The sequence below is a fragment of the Battus philenor genome, unplaced genomic scaffold (genome assembly GCF_028537555.1).
Source record: "Battus philenor isolate CCGP_79_NKW_IND1 unplaced genomic scaffold, ilBatPhil1.0.hap1 SCAF_4, whole genome shotgun sequence".
Lineage (NCBI taxonomy): Eukaryota > Metazoa > Arthropoda > Insecta > Lepidoptera > Papilionidae > Battus > Battus philenor.
Genome location: NW_027181704.1, coordinates 14,924,846 through 14,950,141, shown reverse-complemented (window position 1 = coordinate 14,950,141; position 25,296 = coordinate 14,924,846). Strand labels below are relative to the sequence as shown.

Sequence of the window (25,296 nt, the reverse complement as noted above, 5' to 3'; positions counted from 1 at the left end):
TGCAGCGGGCGTCTATAGCCTGATAGCACTATGATGATGATATAAAGTGCACACTATAAGATAGAGACATAAATAAAAAAAATATGAAATGTTATATTTATATTTGATTAATAAAATATTTAATTACAATATTGCAAAGACTAGACGCACTTATGTATTTATATTTATTATATTAACAATATTATTTAATTCATGTAGATGTATACAATATTATCTATGATAAAATACAGTCAAGTAAAACATTATTAATCATTTTGAGCAATGACAGACAGTTCAACCTTTCTTACACTACGAAGGTTTCATATCCTTCATATTGTACATGTGCTATGAAAAACATGAATTAATAACAGCCAATTTTCAATTGGCCATTTGTACAACTACTAACGTAGTGTTTACATATTTATTGCAGAATAATTATCTATTAAATTATCCAAAATAATTTCACCTTGTATGTAATATGTAACATAGTATTATTGAAGCAATAATCAAAAGTGGCACCGACTTCATCGAAGTACCTGTGAGGAATTAAAAAAAAAATTAAAAATTACTAAAAATATTAAATTAAATTTATAGTTGGGATGCTATTGTCTAGGTTAACAGATATCGAAAAACTGGTATAACGATTAAAGTATATATTTTATGTATGAAAGTTTATAACTGGCGCCCAAACTGGGCCTGAATCGCATTGATAATTTAGTGCAACCAGATACGATGCTGCATTCCATAACGACCATAAAATACCAGTTACTTTCCATCTGGTAGCGTAAACGATATACATACTTCCTGCATATCTATTTATTTTAAATTTAGTTATAGATAAAACTGATAGTAACCATTTGAAAGATGTCGCTTAGATAGATGACGAGAACATGCGGAATAGTTGGGTATTAGAGTTAAGCTCTAGTTTAAGTTGACCAGACTTTTATTGAGAGAATAGAGATGGGTACCCCCACTCAGGGTTGGCATGTAACCAGGGAAAACGCACTCTCGAATAGGACCCCAATGATGACTTCTTATGGGTTATATGTTTTTGCGGCACATTTGCTGCATAAAATAAAGATCGTTTCTTCACTATCTGTTGGGCTCTGTTCTGGTATATGATTTATGTAACCATCATTAAATCTAAGATACTAGATCGCGTTTTATTTTATCTCGATCATTTGTACCAGAATATTGTAGAAATTGAAAAGTTGAAGTAATTAAACTTTCATAGATGGAGTTTGTAAATAATAAGTCATTTGCTCAGTTAATCGAATCTACGAAATATTTAATGCCTTGAAAAACACTTTATGGTCTGCCGTGATCCATAGCGATATCAATCCCCCTATTCACGAGTGTATCATATCAATTCGTATGAGGTAGATTCCTGTCAATTATGGTATATATAGTACATGGTAAATGGTACAATTAATGGATGGCAGTTAAACTACATGCTTGTTCAGAAATATTTAAATGACCAATAGAAGTAATAAATCACCTTTATCTGGAGATGTGTGCGGTGAGTTTGTTAAATCAGGCGAAGTTGAAGGTGGATCTAAAAAATGATAAAAATATACAAGTTTAACAGATTATAAAATATCACTTGACATTAAATTATTAGTATGTGTAGTGAGAATATGCATTGATAATACTAAAAAAATATAACTTTAACAGTGTCAGCAAATAACAAAAAACGTTTAAGGCTTTACTTTTAGTAGCGTTAGTTCGCAGTTTTTGAGAGATATAGGAATAGCTTTAGCTCTTTGTCGAATTTTTTCGTTCCAAATCCATACCTTTCAGAGAAATATAACTTTGTTCTTCATTGCTTACTTTGTGACTTTTACTGGTAGGACCAACTCATCTGTAAAGTTTGATTGTCTGCGACATTTACATCATATTTAAAAAATTTCTTACCTCTGTAAAATATATCTCTTTTTCTGCTAAAGTAATTCGCCAAAGGCACTTGCATATCGCAGAGGATCTCCACTGTAGGCGGTAAAGAATCGATGCTTACTACAGCACTCGTGAGAGCCGTGTATCTGCCCTCAAAGTTCTTGATAGATGATTTTGCGTTCAACGGCCTGTTGGACAAAATAAATTTGGTTACAACTTTTTTACCTGTTTTATAAAAAAAGGATTTACTAATAAATTTATTTATATAAACCACACAAATGGAGATGGATAAAATAATTAGAAATCTAGGTCAATCACCATGCGTTAGGGCATATGTAAGAGATATATATGCTCAGAATTTCTTTACGAGATCGAATCTGGTATGAAGATATGCGTAGACGAGTGTAAGTATTGACATAACTCAACGTATTAAAAAGTTTAAGTAGTATTGGGCACACTATTTAGAAATCAGTGGATAGACGGCTTTAATCAAGTCGTGGAAAGACAGTGTATGTAGGCATACAGGTCTTAATACAAATTTATAGGAGCTCCATGTCTAGTAGTGGAAATACTTCATCTATAATAATAACAATAATGATATGCTCATGCCGATGTGCCCAGTGCCCATTCTGATTTATCCAGTACCCATGCACTGGATGTATCATCGAAGACAACAGTTAACAAACAGTATCACCAAATTTCAGGAGGTGGAAAAGGCAAAATATGTAACCTACCAAAGAGTGTTTGTGTTCAAGAAAAGATTTTTTTTTGTATGTTAGAGCACAATTGTATTAGTTGAATGTAACTAACATTTCTTGAGGTTTAGATCATAAATTTAATATTTTCTTAATAAATATATCCGCATACATATTTGTTGACAAATAAATAAAATATTTTGTAATACAATTGTTTAATATCTATCTTTTTATTTAAAAACTTGTAAAATAACTTTATTTTCGCTCAACAAGTAAAACTAACTAACTAGGAACATTGGATCGGCCGTTACTCATTGTTCTGTATACCCAAAACAAAAGAGTTGTTATAAAACTCTCTACAAAGATCCCAATAATTTTGTCCATGTTTTAAGGAGCGAACATAGCTAACGAAATTTGTTAAAAGTTGAAATAATTTATTTTCATTATAAGTTCAACCATGTTAGACATTGAAATATGTAAGAAACAAGCACAAAGGGTATTATTTTAAGCAAACATACAGTGTATTGAAATCTATTTAACCATTATTGTAGTCCAAAGATTATGTTCTGCATTGAATTTAATAAAACTTAAATATACCTCTACGCGTATTGAATATTTCTAAAGTATTGGAAAAGCGTGTCGGCACATTACATTGGCATGTGAGTTTAATACAAAGTAAAAATGTAGTTCTTTGACCGTTCAGTATTCAGACTTATGTACTAAGGTAAAAAGGTAAAACATATTACATGCAAAATTTTATTTTCTATTTTCATTAATAGGTTTGACTTTTGTGTTTCTATAGTGATACACATTTTAATTAAATATCCTCATCATTTAAAAGGTCATCTGTCTACCTTATAGTATTCAATGACCATTAAAATGTCAACTATCTACTTTGTAGTATTCAATGAATTTTAAAAGGTCATCTGTGTAACTTGTAGTATTCAGTGACCTTTAAAAGGTCGACTGTCTACCTTGTAGTATTTAATGACCTTTAGAAGGTTATCTGTCTACATCGCAGTATTCAATGACCTTTAAAATTTCAACTGTCTACCGTGTAGTATTTAATGACCTTTAAAAGGTCAACTGTCTACCTTGAAGTATTCAATGACCTTTAAAAGGTCAATTGTCTACCTTGTAGGCGTATGGTTTACACTACACTTGCCGGTCTGTGTTCTCCACTCCAGGACCTCAAAGCACCAGTGGCTATCTTTCTTCTGCGCGTTTCATGGCCCGCCTACTGTCATTTCAACCAGTCAATCCGCAGGGCTATATAGGTAACTTTTGTTTGTCTGCGAGTCTCCACATTTCTGATAAGATTCCGTAAAGGCATCTTAAATATATCATCAGAGTTATACTCCAAACTCGAACTGCCAGATTTAAAGTTTAAACGGATCAATGTCTTTTAAAATCAAATTACAGTTTATATGTTACATTAGTTGAAGTAAGTTTTGATAGAGAGAAGTATTATAAACTGTATTCTCATGTTCTACATCAGAGATTCCGGTACCGTATGTCGTTGAGCCGGTATCAACATATATTGATTTCCAATAACATCCATGCACACTAGAGCGATTGAGTGTGTCAACTGTTAGAGCTTTTTCAATCTAGCGACTGATCGACGATTTTCATAACGGTATATTCCTTTTTTGTATACGTAAACATTTTTTACTTATGTTAACAAATTTTTCATTAATGTAAACAAATGAGTAGTTCTATTATTATTTTTAAAAAATAATCTTTATCTTGATTAAATTTAAATTAAATATTGAAAATAATTTTAGGTAAATACATCACGGGTATCCTCGGCGAGAATGTGCCAGGCTATTAACTATTTTTAAGTTATCAGTTATTGTATAAGTACATTCAGTAATCATAAAAATCGATTTATTGTTCATAAATTTTAACAATATAGAATATATGAAAAGTACAGACGTCGAGAAAAGTGTCATTAAATTAACTAAAGATTGACTCAAATAAGCTCCCAATTCTTTTATTTTGTCTTAAAAAATATTATCATAATTTTTTACCTAGTAATTAAAATGATTTTTTTTTAATTTTTGTGTTTTGTGTTTTAAAATTTTCTCGCTCTAGCAATAGTTCAGCTCTGTATATATTTTTGGTAACTTTTCTTTCGAAAAATCTTGGGGGCGTCACTATATTAACATTTCAATTAGATATGTTGCTGGTTGTTAAAGAGTTCATAAATCCTTCTGAGTTAAAAAAAAATATACATATGTAAGTACAGATGTGTGGAAAAGTGATATTAAATTAGTGTCTTCATAAAACTTCTTTTATATGTTATACGGTTTTCAACGAAAGCTTTGACGACTACAAGTTTTTGAAATCATTTTTTCAATTTCAGAATCCTAGAAGCGTTTCTATACTAACAAATTAATTTTATATGGTCAGTAGAAAAGTATAGGCCTGTAAGTACAGACGTGTAAAAAATAATTATTAAAATAGTGACATCATATCTAAATTTAAGACACTTCTTTTTTAAAAATTCCAAAGGCGTTTCTATAACAGACTTTTTTTTTTAATATAGTCGCCAATAACTTCATCAATCTATCTTAAGTTAGAAAAGTATAAGTTTGGTTGTACAGATATGAAGAAGAGTATTGTTAAAATAGTGATTAAGTAATCGACGTAAAAAATGTCTCTTTACTTTAAGCAAGGATTATAACTATTTTGAAATTTCAGAATCTTTTAAGGTTCTGAATTTACGTAAAAGTTCGATAGTCGCCATCATTTTCAGATAGAGAAATATAGTTTTGTAACAGTCAACAAGAAAAGTAACATGTAACAATGCATAACAGCTAGTCCGTTGCAAACGAAATTTACCAATCCGTGCATGACGTGTGACGTGAAAGATTTCATGGCTGAGAGCAACGTTAAACGACTTAGACGCTGTGTAGTACATATGTACAGTCCTGTACGTAAGTTCAGGAAGCGTATTAATTGGTAAAAGCATTCATGCTCCACATGTATTGCTGAAACCTGTTATAAATAGCTATATTGTATATTGCTTACAATTGATGACATCAAATTGTCCCGGTGATCGGTCTTGTTAGAATCTGAGACCTATTGACAGAATTTATTGGATATGAATGGCCTTGCCCTTTGTAGCTTGTAGATCCAAAAAAAATATGTAGAAATGTCCAGACATGTAGAAATAATAAGGATCTAAATATACGATCACAGTTAGTATATATAATCATATCTACAATTTACACAACTAATTTGAAAACTATGTGCTAAAAGGCATATTTTCATAGAAACTGTTTTCTTAAAGAGCATTTTTTTCACTTATTTTGTAATAAAAGAGAAAATAAATAATTAAGGTGTAATAGAACTGGTTTCCTGATACCAAAGTTAATGCGCAAATAAGTTATAAAATATAGTATACCTGTTTCCCACTAGAATAACAAGTTCCGGTTTCGGAAAAACTCCCTCGACTGAACAGATGATGTTTAAGAAGCCGTCGTTCAACCGGTCTTGGATCATGTCAAACCTCGTTTCAGGCACTGAAACAAATATTTAAGGTTATTAATGATAACTTACAATTATTAAAAATTTGTAAAATATTTTTTTTTAAAAGAAGTTTGACTGAATCATCATTATTGTCATTAAAGTCAAAAGATAACTTATGACACAGACTAGTTAAAAGTAGCTTCCATCCAGCATTTTCCGACAATCTTAACAAGCTTTGTTAGTTTGTTTTTGTTTGGGCGGATGCCTATTGCGCTTGCCGGTCCATCATTTTCACTCCAGAACTTTAAGGCTACAACACTAAATTTCTCAGTTCACTGGATTGTGTTGGCTACTAGTTTAATGAAAAAAAATCATCGCCTGTCAAAAAATATTAGCAAAGTTACGAAATTGAAATTTATTATAAGAATTGTAGAAGGCACTTCAAAGTCTGTTTTACCGTAAACGTAAAAACAAACGATATCAAAAACTACTCGTAATTCATAAATATTTACGAAAATCCAGAAAGAAGACTATTAAAAATCGTACACTGTAAAGGGAACTTCAATAAACCGCTTTACCGTGTACACAGGCGATATGAAATTTAACGATTATTACTTCGATGTGGTATGCCTTTGGTAGCGAATCCGATGGTTTCATATCATGCAAGTAATAAATCTTTAGTTACTCAATGGGTTCGTTACAGTCGAATATAGCTTTGATGTTTGCCGAACAGTATTAAATTTACCTAATTTATTATATCCTTGGAATTATCGCGCAAATTTAAAAAATCTTCAAACAAAACTAGTTATAAAATGTACTAGTATTTGAAATATCCTATACAACAACTAAACATGGAGATTATTAAAAGTGTCGGGACACAAGATAGACTTTAGGATATTGTCGCCAGCGATTGTTTTAGTCCACGACATTTCTCCCGAATACAACAAATTTTCATTATTTGCAAATTAAATGCCACTCTTCCATTAAGAGATATATTGAAAGAAGGAGAAAGGAAACAAATGTATTTGTGGACATGATCGCAAACGAACTGAGTTTGATGTAAGCGCTTCCAACTATGTTCTGACTCGGCAATATATCTCTGGTACCATAAGGCTTGGAGAATTAAAAATTGGTAGGATTATTCATTTTATTGAGTAGTGGTAAAGAATGAATTTTATATAATTCCTGTCGAAAAATGGATTGAGGGAGCTTTCGTCGAAAAGATGCCTATTTTGAACTTCTGTTTCATTTGCTCAACATTTCTCTCTGCATTTTAGGCCCCGAGAAGCAAGAGGCAACTAGTTTGTATATATAAGATTTGTAGAAATTCGCATAAGAGGAAATAGACTCGCGATCGGGTCGCGAGTTCGATTTCCCGGATAAAATTCTATATAATTCACACTTTATACGTTAATTATATAAAATTGTCATTGCTCACATACTAGCTTTGGGACGATGGGCAGCACCATCCTCTGTCAAGCGTGGCGATTATGGTACATACCTACATAAGTATCTTTAGGGAGGAACCTACAAGTCCTGACTAGCGCTGGATGAACCGCCTCCTTACATCTTGTATTATCTAATATATAAAATTCTCGTGTCACGGTGTTCGAACTTGAACTCCTCCGAAACGGCTTGACCAATTTTTACCAAATTTCATATGCGTATTCAGTAGGTCTGAGAATCGGCTACTATCTATTTTCCATACCCCTTAGTGATAAGGGTGGTCCACCCCTAAATATTTTTTTTTTAATTTCTTGACGAAATTTTTTGTTTTAATTTTTTTATGATACAACATACAAAAACACATACAACCCTAAATTTTCACCCCTCTATGATCATCCCTTATTTTTTATTTGTAAATTAAAAACATTATTTCTTTGCAAAACAACGTTTGCGGGATCAGCTAGTTATCATACAATATCTTTTATTATTAGCGCAATGAAACAATATATTTTTTAATTATTTAAATTTAATAGCTGTTAATACTTTTCTTTCAAGCCTTATAGATTGTAAAAAATTGGAAAAAAAATAATTTCAAAAATGTCATATAAAAAAACAAGTTCATATTGTCATATAAATATATTGCTTATTGGAGTAAAATATTTAATTGGGTTAATTTATTTATCGGATATAATAAATTACGTTTACTATGTTAGTAACACAAAGAGATTACATCTACATTACTATCTATTCCTACGAACTCTGTACTACCAGATGTTATTGGGCTGATGCATTTCAATAGTACATATTTTAGAGTGATCACTTTAAACAAGCTGATTGGGTAATATAAAAGCTTGAAAATTGAGCTATATGTTCAATCTCTTAAAGTTTTTATGCCTTTACAAACCAATCCGTCTTATCGATCAAAACATATATGATTGTATTGTTTTAGTCAAACTACTTCGGCCCGAAGTAAATGATCTTTACGCTTCAAGAAACTTTCAAAGTTATACTGTGAAAGTTCGAATATATTTAATATGTATTCATATTACTACAATAAAAACTAATATTTAGGAAGTTTTATTAATATATATATATATATACATACCACGTACAGCCTGCGGCGTCCCTGAGGGCAGCTTTTTGTTAGTGTTCAGTTTGTGAGATTTGGATTCTATTAATTGAATTCTACAAATGCGTTTCAGTCAACGGTACGTTTCCTTTTTTCTTTTTTACAGACCAACGTACAAGCGATGGTTTTTAAACGAATAGAATTTTACTATGCTATTCGGAACAGAGTATATTCTGAATGACATGATAAACTTATTTCGTATCGTCGTATGTTTTTGAAAATTTATACATATATTCATAAAGGATTTTATTTATTTATACATATTGTTTGGTTATAGGGTTAATAGGTTTAATGAGATGAATCTAAAGCTCCTTTGCTGCAAATAAATTTGTTACATCTTATTCAGAAATAAATGTATTCATGAATTATAAATAATGCAATGATAATACAGTAAGAAAAAGTGCGTTTAATATTAATTATTATTTACTACGAGGGTCAAACTGAAAGTTCTTAGAAAATCAAAAACTAAGCATTCTAGCAAGTTATTAGTTTTATTATAACTTTTCAAAATAGCGTCCATTTACATCAATACATCGCTGCATACGATGGAACCATTGAGAGAAGCACCTTGCCCACTCGGCCTTAGGGGTCTCTTCGACGGCGTTTTGAAACGCAGCCACTGCTTCTTCGGCGTCCATAAAATGTTTTCCTCGAAGTTTTTCTTTTATTTTAGGGAATAAATAAAAATCGCAGGGTGCGAGGTCGGGGCTATACGGCGGGTGACCCAGTAATTCCACGTCTGAGGTCGCCAAATAGTCGATCGGTGTGCGACGAGGCATTGTCGTGATGAAGGAGGATCCTGCTGCGAGGTCGTTTCTCTCGAACTTTTTCCAAGACAAGTGGCAAACAGTTGCTAGTGTACCACTCTGCATTAACCGTTTTCTGATCCTCTAAGACAACTGTCGCGTAATGACCTGTCTTTCCGAAGAACGAGGCCACCATCTTTTTCCAACACTTCGACCTCTCTTCACTTTAGTTGGCAACTCTTCGGAAGGAAACACCCACTGAGCAGACTGTCTTTTGGTTTCCGGATCATAACAGTAAATCCAGCTTTCGTCACCCGTTAGTATGTCGAACACAGCATTTGAGTCACCTCCGTTAAATTTTTGGATCATTTCTCGGCACCAATCAACACGGCGGAGTTTTTGAGCCTCGGTCAAATTATGCGGTATCCAGTGGGCACAAAGCTTCCTGACCGCTAAATGTTCATGGATGATTTTGTGCACTTGACTCATACCTATGCCTAGACTTGTCCGAATCTGCTGATAGGTCACTCTTTTGTCAGTCTCTATCATACGCCGCACAACACTGATATTGTCTTCAGTCGTCGCTGTGGAAGGCCGTCCCTCACGCAAATCATCGGTGAGATTAGTTCGACCACGTTTGAATTCATTAAACCAGTTGTAAACCGTGGCACGAGATGGGGCTTCATCGTGAAAAGCCAATCGAAGTCTATCATAACTTTCTTGTTGACTTATATGACATCGAAAGTCATAAAAAATCATTGCACGAAAATTTTCTCGGCTTAAATTCATTCTGACGTGCACAGACAATTTTCAATTTGCCGCCAAATCGTAAAACAAATGACAAATGAATGAAATGTATACTCAATATTATTGGTAAAGAGTTCTATTTTCAAAATTTAAACTTATTTTTTTAATATAATGCTTTTAAGTTGCCAGTTCTAAAAACTTTCAGTTTGGCCCTCGTATATATCCTTGAAGACTTTAAAAGAAGTTATTGGCTTATCGCATTCTAATACAAACAAATAAATATTGTAATATATTTCAGAGTGATCACTATATACGTGTTGATTGGAAACATTTGTAAAATTTTTATAGTTCTTATGAACTATACGTTCACATCCTTAAAGATTTTACGCTTATAAACACCCTGTATAAATACGTAAATAAATTTATAAACATTGTGTCAGTTTATATCATTATTGTTTCGGCCATAAGACGATTACTGCGCACATAAGCCTCCTCCATAGTTTTTCAACATAACTGTCTGAATGCGACCTGTATTTACCGCCAAAATTTCATCTTATTTTCAGAATGGACTGAAAATAAGGTGAAATTTTGACGTCTATGTCATTGTTTGCCGCACGCGCATTTATCAGCAGGCTGGCGGGCGGTGCACTTCATTGCACGACTACTGCTGCATAGCGGAAGTAGCTATATATTAGTCCCTTTCTTACCAATGTATGTTGAAAGCGTGTAGAAAGAATAACATTCATCCGTGACGTTGTCGCAGTATGGACTGAAAATAAGATGAAATTTTGACGTCTATAGAGACGCATATAACAAGGCATAGGTCACTCCCTAAGGTCGCCAAGATGACCGATCTTGAGCTACCTACTTCGGTTCTCTTCATTAGTCAGTCTACCTATTGGAGGGCCCTATCTACGCCGCGTTACCCGCCCGTGAAACTTCAGACGAGCACTTCGAGCCAGGTCGATGAATTTGGTTCTTCTGCAAATCTCATTTCTATCGCAGCGAAACTTCGAGAATATCCATTTCCATAGCTCAGCGTGAACCTTATTATGAGGCTGTCGTAAGCGACCACGTCACGGATGAATGTTATTCTTTCTACACGCTTTCAATATGCATTGGTAAGAAAGGGACTAATATATAGCAACTTCCGCTATGCGGCAGTAGTCGTGCAATGAAGTGCACCGTCCGCCTGCCCGTTGATAAATGCGCGTGCGGCATACAATGAGAATTACACAACTACCACCGTTAATCTACTCTACACGTGTTTCACCCCTCCACGGGGCATCCTCAGGAGATGTTACACCGACCAGTCCCAAACACCGAGACTCGGTGTGTAATTCGCATTGTTTAAAGCATGCGCATGCATCAAGCAGCAAGCTGGCGGGCGGTGCACTTTATTACACGACTACTGCTGCATAGCGAAAGTAGCTATATATTAGTACCCTTCTTACTTAAGATGGACTTCCGCAAAATATCGCCTTAATCTATTAGAAACATGCATTGGTCTTCAGACATTGCGTATTTTGTATATTATATATATGTATTATATACATATACATATGTTGTAGATATAAATAGATTAGATAGTGTATACGAATAATTATTTAGAACTTTTTGGTAGTTTATAAAACTTCATTCAAATTCTAACCTCGGTTTAATGGCATGCTATCGTTCGGATACCGTTTAGATTGTATCAATAATAGATTGATTTGATCGTGTAAGCAAAACGCTAGTTTGTATTCCATTAGTTCGCTACCCTTACCTCTATCCATCGCATTAGTATGCCGTTCTGTTTATATTTTGTAACGTTCATCGAAGTTATTACGGATTTTAACTCTGTAATTATTAATTTGCAATTTTCAAAGCACACACATTAACATAGATTATATATAAATATATATATATATATGACGAGGCTGAATATTATATTACGTTTGAATTTTTTAATTCCATGCGCTCTTTCATGACAGGTTACAAAAGGGTTGTTGTCAAAAATTAGTAAACAGACAAAGATGTATTTTTTTCACATTTTTATACACCATACATAAAAACTAAAAAAGGAACAATGCTTATAGAGGTACAAGATGCAGTCTTATCACTGAAGGCGATCTCTTCTAGACAACCTTTGGATGGAGATGAGAGACATGAAGGAGAGGGCAGTTCAGGGTGTACATACATATACATACATTACTATACACACATATATACAAAAATATATGTTTTTACAAAACTTTTTATTTGTTAAAAGTGTCCTTTTAAAACTTTTGTAATGGCGCATTTAATCCTTAACAAGCATCCGCTATTAGTTAATCTAAAACGAATACGTTATATTTATTTATTTTTCTGTACGAATTTGTGTCGCTAATGATTTCCAACAACATAAAGTCGGTACAGCTAGAATTGTATAAAATGACGGGCAACAAATGGCATTTGTAGTCCAACCAAATACCTAAATCACACCCCTTAAAGCTGAAGACTACGGTGTTAATCCCCTCAGTCGTTCAGATTTCAACGAACGTCAATTCGCAGGGTGCATTGAATGGTTAGGGTTGAACCAAGTAATTTCCGTTTAGTCTCACATTGCAAAATGCAATGTCTTTTTAAAGAGATTTTATGTATTCAAGCTAATAACCTCTTTTATTACATATTGTAGTAACCGTGTATATTAAATTTATATTATAAATTGTTAAGAGTATATACATCGATGTGATCACATTATAAAATCGCGTATTTGTTTCAATCACCTATTGAAGGGTAAATATATATTTTGTAAATAGCTCATGTCTGCTCTTTTAATTTTAGAATTATCATTGTTATCATATCAGCCGATAGACGCCCACTTTAAGACATGGGCCTCACCCAAAATGGTTATAGTGACCGATTATAATATACAGAATATTTACTAAAAGTGAAAGATTCTTGATATACCATTACATATGGTTGAATATACATTAAAATTACATATATTCGGAAATTAAGAAAATAAATACTTAAGTTGATTTATGTGTTAATAAGCGAGTTTGCGTAGATTTATTTAGTTTGTTGATATTCTTAATTGTACACACTAGAAAAATTTTGTAATGAAGAAAAAAGTACAATAGGCGGTATTATCACACAAAGTATATTTTTGCAGACAGCCATAGTCTGGATACAGTAGACGTATAAACAACGGGTAGTTACGTATATAAAACATATAAAATTACAAACATATATCTATACTTACACATACACACACACATATATATATATATATACATATATATACATACATATATATATATATCCACATGGACAAAACGCCTTAAAAATGAGTGCCAGGGGACACAAAAAAAAAAGAACCCGAACAAATGGAAGGTGGAACGAGATCTTTAGCCAGAGACGGGTACGCTTATGGATGTGAGAGGCACGGGAGCGTGATCGTGAGGTTTAGGAGAGGCTTTAACCAAAGAGGCCAATTCTATTTAGTAGTAGAAATAAAGGCTATATTTATTTTGATTATTTTATAAGCAGAGGTCTATGAAGGTAAACGCCAATGTATTCAAGTCTGTACTGTGGATCATGTAAAAATAAGGAAGTAAAATTTTAGAAAAGGAGCAATGGATGATATAGACAGCCTAAGAAGAGAAGAAATGTCTGAATGAAAAAAGGGGAGATCATTTACGGATGACAAAACGGGAGTTTTAATTATAATTTAAATAATTACCGAATATAGTCATCGGTCGAGTTCTCTCGTCCTCGGCGAGGAAGGTCGACACCACGCACGTGTAGTTGCCAGTCAGCTCCGTACCAGGTTTCAGCACACGAAGCGCTCGATGTTGCGTGTAAGGATTATTTGAAACTTTGAACGTGAGGTCCAGCTGAAATAACAAAATCAGAATAAGAATATTTTTTACATATAAGTCTCAGTTTATTGTGAGCATCTTCTCAGATTAAAGCAAGTTTGGAACTCTCGTATCTTCGTTTGTATGAACATTTGATTCTATTATCTTCTTATATTAAATTGGGCTCTTCTAGTAATGATGTACACGAATCATTAAACGATTGTAAGCAAATAAAAATATAAAAAAATTGTGAAGTTGAACTACACTTCTACAAGTATTTGATTCCTGAGGACCTTTTTACAGAGTACTTATACTGTGATATAAGTAAATTGGATATTGTCATTTAAAACTCAGGAGAATTAGGAAGGCAGGTAATTATTTTCCTAGATTTTTAGGACTGTCTATAATATTTGCCAAGCGTCTATTTGTCAAGTTGGAATATCACATGGCTTGGCCAAAATCATTTTGTAATATATTTTGTGTCTCAAATACGTCAAGTCTCGATTAGTTTATGTAATACTGCATTGATTCTTTTGACTTTTTTGGCAAAAAATTGAGTCATGTCGTTTCGCGACAACCGTTTCCACTTGATTTGGTTCCGTACAACTTCTGACTATCTAGCAAACTCAAAAAAACAATGCGGTTACACCGTTTTGACTCTGAATCGAAGGCTTTTAAGTCTATACCGAAAAAAGACTATTCAGATTGTTTCAAGGACTGGAAAAAGTGTTGACGAAACTGCACTTTATTTCACGGGGATTACTTTGAAGGGAATGAAAATTAATTTTGAAGTATAAATAATTTATATTTTAAAAACAAATTAACTTTGCTTTTTGATCATTAGATAACATTGTTGAAGTGTAGTTGTTAAACATCGAAAAAAATGTTATTTAAATATAACATTGTTAATAATTTATACTTAAACTACCAGTCTAGTAACAGACTGAAGCAAGACATCTTATTGTTAAGTAATATAATAATAACGTATCATATTTCAGTTAAGTAAGTAGTATACTTATAACGTTACATATTACATATTTCAGAGTATTGTTCTTTCACCATCGTCATGACGTCATATAGAACGTTCACTGTTTGACTTAGACTTAATCCATAGCCTTCCAATAGATAGAAAGATCATCCTTTGTTAAAAATGTAAAGATGACTTTAACAAGATGGACATTGCAATTCTTGTTTTATTGTGATCCTCTATTTGAAATTTATATATTTATATATATTCTTGATGAGATTATTTAAAACTGATAGACAGAGAGATAGATATAAATAGAAAGAGATAACAGAGCGTTCCATCGCATTCAATAATTTGAAAGGAATCGAAATATGTATTTACATGTTGTTGATTTTAGATTCTTCATTATGTAATTCACAGTTAGTTGCATTATTTAAGTTTATAATAAAATACAAATTAAAAAAGACGAGGTGTATACTTACTTTATTTTTAAGTATACTCAAGGCTTGCGGCTTTTGAGGAGGTATCCATTGATACACCGGCTGCGATCGATCCATGAAAAACCATTTCACGACCAAGCCCGTCACGTTTCTTGTTACGTAGTCGCAGTCCAACGTCACTGCATCTCGAGTGCCGTACTGAATTACCTCCGGCACTCTTATGTTGACGATGTGAACAGATTGAACACCTGTGAAAGAAATATATAGAAGAGTAGAGTAAACAGTATTTTAAGGGCGATCGCCTGCTTCCTAACCGCGAACAGCGTGGGCGTACCGAGGTTGGATCCGAATACCTCTTTGGCTCACCTGTGGTCCACGCTGCCGTTCTAAGCTACATATACACAACATAAATACAACACAGCTCTACTTGGGTAGAGCGGTTTACCACGTGCAACTTCGTACAACTGTAATGCATCCAGATCTTATTTTATTTTCAAGTTCACGGACCCTTCCGCTCCGTAAACTCAGTGCCGATGAAGCTGTAAAAGCCGCCGGGATAACATCATCAACTTCAACCGAAACCAAGCATTTTTAATCGAAATGAATATTTTCGCTAAAGCTTTTTTTTACTTGACGAGCCTATCATCATCATCGTGGCTTTAGTGAACTTTTCACAACTGGAATAATGATGACGATATCGAAATGTACTCGCGGGTGGGAAAATATTCCACTGAATTGAAATTCCTTCATTGATTGTCTTACAACTACAAAGTTTTAAATTGAATAATCAATACAGACGTATAGTCGGATATGGGACTTCCGTCGCAGATAAGAACAGCGTACCGGATGGTCAATAGGATATTGAGCCTAGCCGTTTGTATAATTAGCAATGATATTTACAGCTCCTGTGTATAAATCATACATATTAAAAATTAATGTCTGTCTGTATGTCCTTTATAGTATCGTAAACTCTGCATTATACTATGTAATTATCTTTGGCAAAGTTGTTGTGCATGAGCTAAATAAGGTTTCCAAGTTAAAATGATCAATTTTCGACAGATAGCGCCACTGTTATTTTAAGATTTTTCATATATTGCCATGACAGTTCATGCCGATTTGAATCGAAACGAAAACAGATAACAAATGATGACGTTTCGAGTAATGGGTAACTTAAGAATTTATATTAATTGTAAAGTTCATGTGCGGAAAAAATAAAAACACAATTTTTTTTTTCAATTTTGCGCAGACGAAGTCTCGGGGCATAGCTAGTTATACCTATAATAAAAACATTAATCAATATCATCTTCCGAAATATATATATATATATATATAATTTATAGGTTTGTGAATAAATATTAATGTGCTACGAAATACACCTTTTATAACCGCCTGATTGTTAAAAAAAAATAAGACAGATATTCGTAAGTCTTGTTGATATGTCAAAATAACCACGCACCGACGGCACGAAAAAGGAAATTGTTGCTCGAACTGCCTCAAGACGTTACGCTGTCTGTCAAATATAAGAAGATATTCCTAAACTGTATTATATCGAAAGTTAGTCATTTTCGTCAAAATCATTTCGTAAACCTTCTATATTTTCAATTATAATGTGATAGTAAAATAAAATAATCTCTAGAATATTATGTTTGAAATAAAACCGATTTATTAATAGACATTACAATATTAACCTTTCTAGAAAGTTCTTAATTTTTATATGAAGTGATGCGGCAAGACATTATACGATACGGAAGGCAAATAGGTTTAGTCGCTCGGGAGCTCAATCAAACGACTTGGCTGGAATATTATTACAAAATCCTTTGAAATTGATTCCAATCTAAAATATCATTGCAACATTTCCATAAAAAGATTTAAATTGTATGAAATTATGGTTATTCATACAAAAGGTTTAGGTTTCAAGTATGTTAGTAAACTTAATTATTGAGCCTACAAATTTAAAGTTTTGTTAAAATCAGAGTTCCCCACACTTTTTTGTGCCGTAGACCCCTTGCCATGTTTTTCCGTGTTGGGTAGACCTCCTACTTACCTGATATTGATTTTCTGTAAATTTCTAGCTGTAGTTAAGTGTTAACAACTTAAAGTAAAAACACATGTTAATTTATACATTTATTAATTGAATTTATATTAAAACTACTCAAAATAAAATTTTGTATCTGTTATGTAAAATATAGGTAACATTAAATAAACTATAAATAAAATAACATAAAAAATAAGTCAATATTTTTAGTGAGAAGGATGAACCTGATGCTTTAATAATAAATTATCAACATTTGGCGTCAATTTTGTAAAGGTTAATCTTGAATCTCCTCGACTAATAATGTCCAGTCTGTTTCTTTTTTTCGTTACGAGATTGCATTATCGTGGACCCCCATTTTCATTTCATGGACCCCAAATTTTTTTTCGCTGACGTAGACCCCTTGCAGGTTGTCATAGACCACTTTGGAAATCACTGGTTTAAATCAACATACACGTATAATACAGAGCAGTGTTAGTTTAACAGTAATGCCTGGGAATTGCGATCTTAGGTTCGATTCCCGGGATACAATCTTATATATTTCACACTTTGTGCATTAATTATATAGGATTTACACCGCCCACAAAAAAAAGGTTCCAGAGGAGGCAAGAGCGTCCTCTGTGTAACATCACACTGCGATCGCCAACCTATCTGCCAAGCGTGGCTATTATGATATATCCCTCATAGATATCTTTTGGGGAAGACCAAACCCTTACAGTGGGCGTCTATGTACTGTGAAATATAAAATAAAGTAATAGGACACGTAGTGAAAAATTATTTGTAATTCATTTTTATAAATGTTAAAATATTTCTGCCCTATTTACGTAAATATCAAAATTGTAATATTTTTGTCTAAATTTTGTAACATATTAATATTTCGTTTAACGAGTACTAATTATAATATGCTATTTTACTTCCGATAAAGTAAATTCATACATAAAAGAATACATGTAAGAGTATTTATGCTCTAATTATACATATAAGCGTAAAAATAAAAATAAAAAATATTTTTTATTATAAGCAGACATTTAATAATTTTATTTCAGTGAATAAATATCTTTTGACAAAGCCTTGAATATTTGTATGGCTTCTGTCGCAGTTGCAGACAAGGCATAAGGCTGTAGTAAACGGAAAATGAAATGAATTAAATATTGGAGCCATGTGTATTATACTATTTTGAATTGTAACTTTTAACAATTAGAAAATATGAGTAAGAGGCGCGAAGTCATGTTATTCATTATAATAAAGTTTTACTTTATATTTGTTGTGGTATTACGTTATAAACTACGGTTATCTTTATTGAAATGGCGACATAATAAAATAGAAATAAATCGAGTTATATTTCTACACAATTTAGTTTTATTTTATGTAATTATTGTCTACGAAAATTAACCTTAACACGTTCACTGCGGCTTGAGGTCGATTCAGACTCATGGTAGACTTTGCACTGGTGCGGCGCGTAAAACTCGTGTTTTCTCTCTAGTGCGGCGGCTGTTTACACTCAACCTTATGAGGTATGACAAAGACAAATATAACTTTCTTTATGTCTGCGAAGCATTGACTCAATATTGTAAAAAATATTGATGAACATGAGGCAGAAAAGGCCTCAACCGCACTACTAGGAAGTTCAGCTTGAGGCTGATTCGACCTCAGCCGCACCAGCTGAAAGTTCTTCAAAATTGGGCCCGCAGTGAACGTGTTAAAGCAAGTATCTATCGAAAAGATTTCAATATTCAGTTTATATTATTATAAATATGCATAAAGCATGCGGGCGAGGAGTATACCACTGGTATATGCACGCAAGCAAGACACATTCGTTCACATTGTCACGGTTTCGTAATTCAGTTAATACTGTAGAGAGGTTCTGGTACGATGTAGGTTTTTCCGTAATCGGACGCTCGAATTTACTGTTCCGACTTCAAATAACAACAATGCGGGTACTTTTAACAAAACTATCTTTTTTAAATATAAGTAAACATGTAAATGTTTATGGGTTAGATGACTAGACAATGTGTTTTAAAGAAGGCAGTAGTACTAGAGGTAGAATATACTAGAACATATGATATACTAGAACAATTGATAGCCTAAGTTAGAAGTAGCTGGAATTATACCGCCTAAAAAAGGTCTTATTCGAAATTTATAACACAGGCCTATATCCAATAGTGGACATCTTATGACTGACATAATAATGATGAAGCTATTTAATATAGAGTTTCTAAAAAAATAATTATAAACAACGGTGAAAACCTAGAAAGTAGGCTCCGTGAGTCTCAAGTCAGCACTGAGCCCGAGTGGTATATGATAATTTTGTATCACTTTAGTCGAGACTTGACACCATCATCTACCTCCTAATGTTTCCAGAAAATTCGTAGAGGGGTAGAAAATGTACAAACCGGTGCCAGGTAAAACAAGATGTGAAGGCTGGTTGCTTAGTTTCTGAAGAACCGACATTTACCCTTTCACGGTCTAGGACTGTTCATACCGAACTTGCACAGACATCATAACAATATTTCTCCATTCATCAATATATAGCAGAGCCACGGGAACGCTTTCATACATCTATACACATTTTAGTCGTGGAATCGGAATTAATCGCACATCGCACATCGGAACTAAGCGCACCATTCTCCTCGGCTTCTTTCATTCGCTGATGACAGACTTCTCAGATTCCGTTATTTAGAAACCAAATAGACTAAGAGAGTTTGTACTTAGTAAATAGAATCTTTGCTCAGTTTTCAGCGACAAGTCTGATCTTCACCACCGCCGTCCACCGCTGCAAGACTCCACTTTGTCGCAGAGAATATGTAAATTGTCACTTCGTAATATCGGCATTCTCTTACCTGTGAAGTCACCTGAGGCGATTCCATTGCCTCACTAACCATGTAGGTTTCTCTTAGCTTCACCATGACAAGACCAAGGCTACAGAATTCACGAGGGTTGCCGAAGATATAAACCAGGTTCAAGACATTGTCAGACTCACTCCCTTGGTTGGGTGTCGATTTTAGCAACTTTAATACGGTTGATTTGTGGAAGGCCGAGCACTCATAGACCACATGGATCTTAAAAGAGAAGGAGGGTTTTCTGTATAGCTGATTCAGAGATACACAGGCAGCTATCGTATTGCATATGTGTGCGAATCTGTGTATCAACATGGATTCCTTGCTAGTATTTTATTCCGATAGTAGAGGAATATGGTAGTTTCAGACATAAAAAAAACCTTTTAAGAATTTTGAAACATCAAAGGGCTATATTAAAGTTATTGTTCAGATGTAATTGTCAATATCAGTGATCGCAGAATCGGAAACGTCACACGTCTGTTCCAAGTACTGCACCAGCCGCGACCAGTAAGCGACGCTCCGCTGCCCACCCTCCGTTTATCATGGTTTGCATTAAATAGAAACATTGCCCGTTTTAAAATGCACGTTTTTTTTCTCTAAATTGCCTGCAATATATTCAGTGAGAAATATGCGTACAGCGTGTTGTATAACGGTTTATACAAGATTCACTATCTTTACACGCGATCAATACAAGAAATAAAAAATATTTTCTATATGTTTAAACTTCATCTCCAAATAGTTAACAAATCGTCCTTGGATAGTGTAAACATACATATTAAAATACCATAAGTTATCTTAGACCTAACTGTTCTTGTTTTAAACACAAAACTAAATGTATATTATTAAAACAAATATTTTGAATTTGAATTTAGCATTAGACTGATGTTCGCTGACTTTCGTTTTCCCTTTTTTAATTCATAATATTGTTCTAATAAATTATCACTAATAAAGAGCTTATTATATATCTCTTTAAATTCTCTTGTGAGCCGCTGTATGTGGTATGACAATACACTTTAGAGTGATATTTTAAATAAACAATCATGTAATGAATCGAGCAAGCTTATTGAACAGAAAATTGGAAAAAAAATCATTTTAAATGTATATAAATGTATTAATAACTTTAAAAAAAGAAATCAATTATATTAACTGTATAATTTCAAGGGTACGTAATTACATATCGAACAGTTATGCCTTTAAACATCCGGACATTTATTAGAGCAAGACAAAGTATTAATAGCATATGGTGCGAGCAAGACGGCATTTAAGGAACACATATCAGAACCACCAAGCGTGACGGTAGACGCGTGCGCAACGTTCCACTTAGCCGCCAAACCGTTGATAATGAGATACAGTATTGCACCTGTATCCGCCATATTGCTTTCCGCCATTTTGCCTTTGTTTTGTATATTTACTCAAGAAAACATACCGCATTCGAAATAATAACAAAATGATGTAAATAGAACATTTAAATATATATTTACAAATAAAACAATCAGGTCGAACTTTTAATGTGAAAATCAATGTAGATTATCAACACTATGCAGGTTGATTGGAAATAAATATCAAAACTTTATAATTGATATGTCAACAAAATATGTCACAATTACTTTTTTTTTGTACTTAAATTCGACAGACCCAATAACTCCTGGCAGTGCAAATTCTGTAGGGAAAGATAGTAAACAATTATTAATTTTATTACTTACTTTACACAAAAGTGTGAATGGACTAAATATAATAAGCGACTTTTTTAAATTAGTGTCGTAGTTAAATTGTATGACATATTAAATCATAACTAATATAGCCTTTAAGTATATTTTGTTACTAACTTACTTATATTCTATGGACTCAATAGATTCTGAAATAAATTAATTATTATTAAATTATATTATTATTATAATGTATAATAATAATCATTTTTTTGTATATGATGTACACCATGCATTAATTGTCAGCAAACGACATAACGTTTAGAGTTTTTACACCTACTATCAATCATCCTGTTATTGTCATTCACTATTGGACATAGGCTTTTGCCTAAACCTGGCTCTCTTAACTACCGTCTTCTCTTTTCATTTACAGACAGGCACTATACTGAATACTTGAATTTAAAAGAAGGACGACTTTCACCTTTTCAACTTAAATTGAATTAAATTAATAAATATTGTGAAACTATCTAATGAATTTAAGAAGTTTATTAAACAAAACTTGTATCTAAAAAAGACTACAATATCATGGGCACGTAATTGATAATAAACATTGGGTTCATTGCTCTGAGACAATTTTAAGGATATTGTGACGTTGAACAAAAATTGCTAGACTGAATGATCAGGCTTTTCAGGCAAATATCCCGTAACATTTAAGTGGTTAAAATAATAATCTTAATTGTTTAATAATGTATCTCATAGCTAATCTATTCGCACAGCCCAAGTGTGAAACCAACTGCCGGCATCCTAATTTTCTAAAAATAATAACCTAGGTCTCTTCAGGGTCAGAATAAATAGGTGCTAACCGAATCTGCGTGCATCTTTGACCATATCGTCACTTTACATGACAAAAAAATTAAATAAAATACACGAGTAATAAAATTCATATGCATACTTTATTCCATGATTTTCTTTCTAGATGACATACGTATCCGGAATTTATCACTTTAGTTTGTAGACTTTGAAGGCTATGTCAACTTTTGTTTTCGTTTCAGATATTATCACAGAAACGTTCAAAATTTTTAGCTATATTTTTATTAATATGCTACATGATGCTAATAATGTGCAAAGGTAATTTTAACTGCGCAGTTTTTTTTTTTTATTTAATTCCTAAAAATAAAAAGTACTGATAAATGGAATAACTTTCAAGACTATTATTAGTAAAGTGATATAGAAAAATTAAAAGAGTTACATTATTTTACCACAACTGGCACGAGCGAGTATATTTCGATATAAATAAAAAGGCGCCTGCGCAGAAGAGCGAAAATCCTGTTCATTATTAAAAAAAAAGTACAAAACCGCAGCAAAAAATCACCTTTGTGTTCGCGTCTTTGGTGCATCGGAGCGTTAACACACGTCTTGGTCGCGTGCTATGAACAGGGCTCTTTATAACGAGTTTTTTTAAAATGGTATCGGGTGTAAAATTCTGGTGTAAAATTTTTATTGTCTAGCATTATACGATTATGCGGATTCGTAAACAAAGGTTTTATATACTAAATCAACTAATGATTTTATATTCGCAAATTTAGGTTAAGATGAAATAGTTTGGACTTAAACATTTTGAACTTATTACGTACGGATTTTTTGGTTATGCATGTAAATGAATACGACGACTCGTATATGGTTATTTTGTCTGCCAAAAAGATTCTAGCTATTCATAGCTCTTACATATATTTTAAATCACAATGCTTAAAGTTTAGATTAACAACTTATGGCTGCAGACAGAGATAGATAGTAAAAAAATCTTTAAATGTAGTAATTCGAATTTTGAAAATACATCTTCTTATATATAATATATTATAATAACCTATAACTTACAGAGCGTTGAATAATTATACAAATAAATGAAAGAACGTATATTAGATTTTATTATAAATTTCGAAATATAAAATTTTTGCAAAGGTTTGGCCGAAAATCATAAAAGCTTCATCGAGTTTCAGGTTGTAAAGCGCTGCAGCTGCTCATCCTTGGGAGTTTGAGTTCGTTTCATTACTTACTAAACCAGAATGAAACGCCGCCAAGCTACGCCAAGTACGGTCGCTTATGCGGATGCTCCGTGGAGCGACTGGGTGCAAAGGCCCGAGAGAGACTAGGGATTTGGCTATTTACACAATACGCGTTTAGAATTCCGATTCTAGTCTGAGAGAGGGCCTATCCACAGCACAATCGACTTCATCGAATTATTGGAATTTCAGGAGCAAGCAAAACGATTCGGGAAACGTTGGTGCCTTTGGCGTTGTTAGTAAAATCCTACAATGTACACCACATTACTACGAATTTAACATTGAAAAAAAAACTAATTTAAATCGTGTACTTTTGAAGACAAAATTAACTATTTTAGGTTCGATTTTAAATCAATGGAGAATCTCACAGATAAAAAGTATAGGCTTGTATGTTTCTATGTAACAAATAGATAATTCACAGTTCTGCAGACAAACGAAAGTAATGGACTTAAGAATATAGTTCAGCAGATATGAAAGTGGAAATAGTAGTGGGCAGGAGACATAGTTGTAGAACAGGTGATCACAGGGGCCTCAAGGTTTTGGAGTGGAGATCAGAGACTGCCAAACACAGCGCAGGACATGCACAAAGTAGACAGGTGACTTTTTGAAGGTCGTCAAAATATGTTAAATAGAAATTAATGCGATACGGCAATGTCCTCTCCCCCTTCTGTTATATATAAAGGTAACGATCAAATTTTTTCATTCATCATTAGGACTTTTAATTATTATGATAGTCAACTTACTATTTTTTTAATCTATTTTATTTTTGACTCTACTCTGCTTCGCAAGCTGTTATAGTTGTGGAGAAGAAACTTCATGAAATGATGATGTATGTCTTTATGCGAAAACCTTAATATACCTCCGTTCAACTTACCGGACCTCCTCAGGAAAAAGTCTACGGACGAATCTTTTGATGAGTTGATCCGACACATTGTCCTAAACCTCAATGCATTTAACGGTCTGTAGCGCTTGGGCTTGAAATAAAATAATGTACCAAATAATGTATCATTGAGTAAAACTTCCAAATTGTATTGTTAATATGTATAAATTTTAGTTGTATTTACCCATAAGAGAAATATTGTAAATAATGATAAAACGCTGTCGTGCCTCGCAGCTGGAAGAAAATAGATCCGTATCAAATAGCGGCAACCCTCTCTCAACTGTCCGCGTTTAGTAAAAGCGAAAACAAAATATTGCAAAAAAAAAAACACTAGCGATACAAGTTAGAATCATAAAAATACGATGTACGTGTAATATTAAGTAGTATGATATAAAATAAGAGTGAAATAGAATATTACAATAGTGGCTAAATTTCTTACATTGAATTGAATGTATATTAGAATGAAATTCAGACATCGAAGTAGTTGAAAATTTCCTTAAA

The 25,296-nt window shown here is 33.1% G+C and overlaps 1 protein-coding gene across 1 annotated transcript; it reads right to left on the bottom strand.

The window, feature by feature from the left end:
- Window positions 1–441: 441 nt before the first annotated feature.
- On the bottom strand, window positions 442–24,847 carry LOC137929004 (uncharacterized). The gene is made up of 7 exons (XM_068772017.1): window positions 24,790–24,847; window positions 15,383–15,588; window positions 13,816–13,969; window positions 5,977–6,094; window positions 1,894–2,060; window positions 1,478–1,534; window positions 442–515 (listed from the first exon to the last, which is right to left on the bottom strand). Exons 1-7 carry the CDS (start codon window positions 24,845–24,847, stop codon window positions 442–444), a joined length of 834 nt encoding a protein of 277 aa, XP_068628118.1.
- Between the last annotated feature and the right edge of the window lie 449 nt (window positions 24,848–25,296).